The sequence below is a fragment of the Urtica dioica genome, chromosome 1 (assembly GCF_054948205.1).
Source record: "Urtica dioica subsp. dioica isolate 48M chromosome 1, U.dioica_male_clone48M_v1_H2, whole genome shotgun sequence".
NCBI classification, from domain to species: domain Eukaryota; kingdom Viridiplantae; phylum Streptophyta; class Magnoliopsida; order Rosales; family Urticaceae; genus Urtica; species Urtica dioica.
In genome coordinates, this window is record NC_142756.1 from 16,690,669 (window position 1) to 16,697,317 (window position 6,649).

Below are 6,649 nucleotides of genomic sequence, written 5' to 3' on the forward strand. Positions count from 1 at the left end.
CGACAGAGGCTTTTGTGGGCGTTTTACCTCATGAAAGATCCGTTTTTCATCAAGCATATCAGGTATGGGTGGGCTTCCTTATTTTTTTAGATTGATATAAACACATATCAAATGTAATGTTGACCTTTTTGTGATTATGAAATCAGGCAAAGACTAGAAAGAACCGAGAAGATCTTGGAACCCGTACCTGCCGTTGGCCTTCTTACAGGTCTCCCCTTAGTTTGACTTTTTGTTTTTAATATATTAGTTTATGTTTATTTGTTTATATTTTAATCTAATATTTGAATCCACATTTGATGTAATGTAATCACTTTAATCACTTTAAACAGCACTTTGCCCAAGTACGTTTTTCTGTTTGAGAATTACTTATGATTCGATGTTATTTTAACATAGATCATATCTAACAAATCCGAGCATTCGAATAAGGCTTGTCATCAAATATTTTTTCAACAAGAAACTAAACGAGTTTAAACATACCACATAGAAAATGAAACCAACTTCAGGTGGGGGCGCCTGGTTCATGTATATGATCGGGCCGGCTTCATCTTGGTCATTTAATCTCACTCCAGGTGCGTATTGATCGTTTTGCATTACATAAATATTGATAATTTTCAGTAGTCTTCACAGGTCAGTCAACTGGATCATTTTGGTATATTTATTTTCTTTTTCGTATTAGTTTGAATAATAGGTTTGCTGGTCCATTTTTTAAGATATCAGCTTAGTTGAAAATATTTTAGTTGCAAGTCAACTTGATTAATATTCTTGTCAGCTTAGTCTATCTCATGCCACTTCATCAACTAAAATAAGAAGAGACACCTAATAGAATACTAACAGCCAACCTTTACAACTTCTGTTGCGGTATGAACTATAAATATATGTAACTCGATCTGAATACTTCACTTATCTTTCACCTAAAATACTATCTTTTCGTTTGCTCTCTCTTCTTCTCTACATGATGCTTAGAAAAACTATCTCTTTTTCTTTACTCAGATTTGTTTACTCTTTGTTAGAAAATGTCCCAGGTCAGCCAAAAAACACAGAATTGAATGACTTTTCCGTTCCAAGATCCGTTGAGAAAGAGCAGGTCATATCTACAACATCCCAACCTGAGGCACAACAAAGTGATGGTCATTCCTCCAAGAACGGAGCTTCTAACTGTGAAGATCTAAACACCAAGCTCAAGAAAAAGCCAAAAATCGAAAAAAAACCAACGTGTTACTTTTGTTGAAATCAAACTCTGTTTTTTTATTTTTTATGACTTGTCCTTGAATTCACTCTTTTGATTATAGATATAGAACGTAGGCTGCTCTTGAAGTTGTTTTTTTTTTTTGGTATTACCCGCATGTTTCGGTTGTCGATCTAGATTAGATTTTGCGATATGTCAAAAATCGATCGTTGGTCGTATTTTTAACAACATTTTGAACTTGAAAATGACAAGTATATAATTATCTTATGTTCATGATATTTAAAGTCTCCATGTCATTTACTTCATACTTTATCAATTATATATAAGTGGAATTGTTGTGTGGGATTTTTCCCCATCCAAAAAACATCAAGGCCCAACTCAAGCGAGGATGCATGGCAACCCCGGCCCAAAGAGTAGAGCCCGGGATTAAGACAAGTCGAGCTCACCCCTGAGGGAACCTCTCATCCTGGCGTCCAGGCTCGATCTCCAGGCGAGCTCGACCTCCAGGCGAGCTCGACCTCCAGGCGAGCTCGACCTCTAGGCAGGCTCGACCTCCAGGCAAGCTCGACCTCCAGCCAGGCTCGACCTCCAGGCGAGCTCGACCTCCAGGCAGGCTCGACCTCCAGGTAGGCTCGATCTCCAAGCGAGCTCGACCTCTAGGCAGGCTCGACCTCCAGGCGAGCTCGACCTCCAGCCAGGCTCGACTTCCAGGCCAGGCTCGACCTCCAGGCGAGCTCGACCTCCAGGCCAGGCTCGACCTCCAGGCGAGCTCGACCCCACAGGCGAGCTCGACCTCCAGGCAGGGTCGACCTCCAGCCAGGGTCGACCTCCAGGCCAGGCTCGACCTACAGGCGAGCTCGACCCCCAGGCGAGCTCGACCTCCAGGCAGGCTCGACCTCCAGGCAGGCTCGACCTCCAGCCAGGGTCGACCTCCAGGTCAGGCCCGACCTCCAGGCGATCTCGATCCCCAGGCGAGCTCGATCTCCAGGCAGGCTCGACCTCCAGGAGGAAGTCCAACCCAAAAATTATGAAGGCAATCTCAGCCCTGCCAAGGGCCAGGAAAGAAAAGTCCCAGCTCTGCCAAGGGCCAGGAAGGAAAAGTCTCAGCCCTGCCAAGGGCCAGGAAGGAAAAGTCTAAGCCCTGCCAAGGGCCAGGAAAATCCATGCCTTGTCATGGGTAAGGAAGGAAATATCTCAACCCCGCAGAGGGCAAGGAAAGAAATGTCTCTACTAGGGGCAAGGGGGGCGACATCCCGACCCGTCCAAGGGCAAGGAGAACTCCAACCCGACCAAGGGCAAGGAAAACCCATGCCCTGCCATGGGCAAGGAAGGAAAAATCCCAGCCCCGCCGAGGGCAAGGAAGGTTCAAGCATTGTGCATGGTTAGCCCCTACAAAAATCAAGGAAAAAATGAAAAGACCATCCTACCCCGACTCATCACACTCCTATAAATACCTTCAGATTCCTCATTTGGAGGTAAGTTCTCTCACGACTTACAAAACCTCTGCCTCTCTCTCATCTGAGACTTTCTCTCTCTAGAACCTTGAACCAAGACACTCGTACTAATGTTGAGCGTCGGAGTGCCCGCCGGAGGGAACCCCTCCGGGGTTCTTTAGCTCACGTTTCTCTCTTTTTCAGGTGAAGAGGCGTCGGAAACCCATTTCCGGCACTGCGGAGGCGACAAGTGCCGAGACAACTTCCCCGTTCGATCACCGCGCGGTCATAGGGTCCGGCCCTAGACCGAACCGCGGACCGGTTTTCGTGTTGATCAATTTTCAGGCATTAACAAGAATTATGTTCAATTAATTGGTAAATGCATAGTTTTGTTCACTGCCAAGCTATCTTACAAGACGATTTTAAATTTCTTCATACATACTCATGTTCATTATACGATCATCACGAAGCGCATAGCCACCACTAGTAATATTATAAATGCATTGGGGCTCTTGCCCGAATATAATAAATACATATACAAACATACTATTACAAGTCTCTCAGTCCAAGCAAGCTCAACGCAAGAATGGAAACGGAATCAAACTCTCAGCGCGAAGAAGCCCTAATAAGCTCTTTCTGCGAGATCGCTTCCGGCTCTAAAGAGGAAGCTCGATTCTTCCTCGAGAGCCACAATTGGGACCTCGACGCCGCCGTATCGACCTTCCTCGACGACGCCGCCGTCGCCGAAGCTCCCGCCGGCGATCAACCGATTATCCCGCCGCCGTCGCGGTCTCCGTCGCCGGAGTACGCACCATCACGCTCTCGCTCTCCGTCACCGGCGGCCCCGTCCCGCCGCCGTGCTTACGACCTCCGATCCCGCCGCGAAAAGCCCTCCGGCAGCCGCATCCGCACGCTAGCTGATCTGAACCGCCCTGCAGACGATGATTCCGACAGCGACGCCGACGAGCCTCAGGAGTATTACACCGGCGGCGAGAAAAGGTATGATTGTTACACACTCTCTGTATTTGAAAACCCTCATTGAAACCCGACCGAGACCCTAAAGAATATGAAATGAATCAGCGATCATGGATATTTCTTTACAGATTATTAACACCATTTGGCAAAAGCCAGAGGATTTGGTGTTAGTGCTCTGAAGATCTCTTCTTGAAAACCCTTGCTGAATCGCCGACCAAATTGGGACCAAAAGCCTAGAGAATCTGAATCAATGATGACTATGAATAAATGTAAAGATATACAAAATATCAAGATGATTATCACCATTAGGCAGAACATTTAGCAAGAACTAAACATTGATAATTATCACAAGATTTTGTGTTAATGCTCTGAAAACCTCCTTGAAACCCCTTCCTGAACCGCCGACCAAATTGGGACCAAAACCCTTGAGAACCTGAATCGATGGAGACTATGAATGAATGTAAAGATATACGAGATATCCAGATGATTATCACCTTTAGGCAGAACATTTGGCAAGAACTAAACATTGATGATTATCACAAGATGAAAAACTGTATTTGAAAGCCCAAGCTGAATCGCCAGGGATCAAAACCTACAGAATTTAAAACAATGAGGACTATGACACAGTGTAGATATATGAAGGATATATACAAATGATTATACATCACCATTTGGCAAAAACCACCTACGATCGGATATCTGATCATCCCTAGCCCTAGGGTTGTTTTAGGGCTCTGAAAATCGGGGCTCTGCTTTTAACTCATTGTTTGCAGTGGCATGCTTGTTCAAGACCCCACGAGAGGCAACGACGCCGATTCAATCTTCAACCAAGCGAAGCAGTCGGGTCGGGTGGTTCAGCCGGAGAGCATTCCCTCGTCTTCTTTGAGCTCAAGAAGCTTCACTGGAAATGCGAGACTGCTCACCGGAGAGACCGTCTCGGCCGCCCCTCAGCCTCCCTCGGCTGTCAACCACACCATCAGTCTGTGGAGGAATGGATTCTCTGTGAACGGCGGTCCGTTGCGCCGCCTCGACGATCCCGCCAACGCTCCCTTCTTGGAGGTATTGCTCTCCAATCCCGTCTCTGTAAAATAACAACCTCGATAAAGAATCCGGATCAACCGTGGTTCGTTACCGTGAATATAAATATCCCGTCTTTTGTCGGAGCGATTAAGCAATTTAAATCTCTCTTAATTTCGGGTTTTAAGTGATACTAATCTTGGGCTATATAGCTGTCCAAAGCTTTCTCCTTTTCCCTATATAATTCGTTTGAGTTTCTCATAAGATGAAAAGAAGAATAGTCTCTAACTAATGAGTGGATATGGACGGGCTCGAAAAAAAATGTTTTTAATATAGGGATTTGATCTATCAAAAAGAAATAAACTTTAATAAAATGTTTTTAATGAAAGAGAATTGGTGTCTGCAACAGAGAATTTAGTGTTGCATACGAATATCACAGTCATCTATCTATATCTGTCCGCAGAGCATCAGGAGATCAGAATGCCCACAAGAGCTTGCTCCGCTTAATATAAGGACCCCCGTTCACGTCAAGCTGGAGAAGAACGAAGAAGACTACCCTGTTTGTCTCTCGTATCTCCCTCGTTGATTCCAATCTCAAAAAACTGAGTTCACATAAACTTTTTATTTTCCATTTCAGGAGCCGGTGAAGCCAAAGGAGACATTTCAGGGCATGGGAAGAACTCTCGGCGGCAGCGGCGGCGGTGGCAGCTCAGCCACAGAGGGCGGCGGGGTTTCGTTCACGGCGCCGGTTCCGACGATGGGTCTGGTGGTGGACGACTCGTTGCCGTCAACCTCTCTGCAGCTGAGGCTGGCCGACGGGACCCGAATGGTGTCCCGATTCAATCACCACCACACGATCAGAGACGTTCGATCTTTCATCGACGCTTCGAGGCCCGACGGGCCGAGAAGCTACCAGCTCCAGATGATGGGATTCCCTCCGAAGGTGCTCGCCGATCTCGACCAGACGATCGACCAGGCTGGCGTCGCCAACTCCGTTGTTATCCAGAAGCTCTAACCTACTTGCCTTCAGATTCATGGCCTAAAAACATATGAATTTTTTTTTTTTTTTTTTTTTTTTTTTTTTTTTTTTTTTTACCTTACCTTGCCTCTCTCTCTCTCTCTCTTATGGATTTAAACTTTCTTCACCTCTATTCTGTTTTCCTTCATTATGGAAAATTATTTACCATTACTAATTTGTTTGAAGTTGGGGCCTCAATAGCCACTGCATTACATTTCACCTACAAATGAGTTTGAAACTTATAAACATACATGTCGCTAATCACTAACGTTTTGACTATATGTGAGACTTTTCAGATATTAACTTGTACTTCATAAATAGCATTCTTGCGTTAAGGGTTTGAAATTGTTTTCAAAGTTCAAACTCGAGTGATTGCGTTGCAAATACTTGAAGCCAAGGAGCAAACGTAGTAAACCTTAAAACGATGATGACCAATCCTCATGATTATCAAGAGCTCTATTTACAACATAAGACATATATGATGAGCACGTTGAAAATTCTAAGAAGAGTGCCTTGAGTTTAAAATGTTCTCATCTGAGTCTCATCAGATTCCGATCATCGGTGGTCTTTGTAGGTGCTTGAAGAAATTGACTCAATTTGTTTACAATATAAGAGATGTCAGGTCTTGTAATAATAACATACTGCAAGACTCCAATGAGACTTCTGCACAAAAATGTAACTTCCATTGGCTCCCCCTCAAGCTTGGACAAAGTTATGTTTGGAGCTGCAGGGCTGGTACAAGGCTCCACTCATGTCATGTTTAGCCTTTTGAGTAAATCCACAATGTACTTGGACTGAGATAAGTATAGCCATGTTTGATCTCTGAAAGCCTCCACACTAAGAAACCCAAGCTTTTTTAAAGCAAAAGTAGCAATGAGATCCACTGTGAGCTTATCAATGACATGAGGACTATTTCTTGTTACCAAAATGTCATCTACATACAAAAGGGCAAGATTTAGATCTGATCTTTAGTGTAGATGAACAGAGAAGTATCAGCCTTGGAATTGATGAAGCTCAATT

The 6,649-nt window shown here is 44.7% G+C and overlaps 1 protein-coding gene across 1 annotated transcript; it reads left to right on the top strand.

Moving 5' to 3' along the window:
* The first annotated feature begins 3,155 nt into the window (after positions 1-3,155).
* LOC149407552 (plant UBX domain-containing protein 4-like) lies at positions 3,156-5,928 on the top strand. The gene is made up of 4 exons (XM_089614372.1): positions 3,156-3,618; positions 4,368-4,653; positions 5,075-5,170; positions 5,249-5,928. Exons 1-4 carry the CDS (start codon positions 3,206-3,208, stop codon positions 5,624-5,626), a joined length of 1,173 nt encoding a protein of 390 aa, XP_089470498.1. The 5' UTR covers positions 3,156-3,205; the 3' UTR covers positions 5,627-5,928.
* The last annotated feature ends 721 nt before the right edge of the window (positions 5,929-6,649 follow it).

Bases quoted from the DNA above. Each gene is read 5' to 3' on its own strand.
- LOC149407552 (XM_089614372.1), top strand. From the start codon at position 3,206: ATGGAAACGGAATCAAACTCTCAGCGCGAAGAAGCCCTAATAAGCTCT. The intron at 4,654-5,074 runs GTATTGCTCTCC...ATCTGTCCGCAG, and splicing joins CCAACGCTCCCTTCTTGGAG to AGCATCAGGAGATCAGAATG. The intron at 5,171-5,248 runs GTTTGTCTCTCG...TTTCCATTTCAG, and splicing joins AGAACGAAGAAGACTACCCT to GAGCCGGTGAAGCCAAAGGA.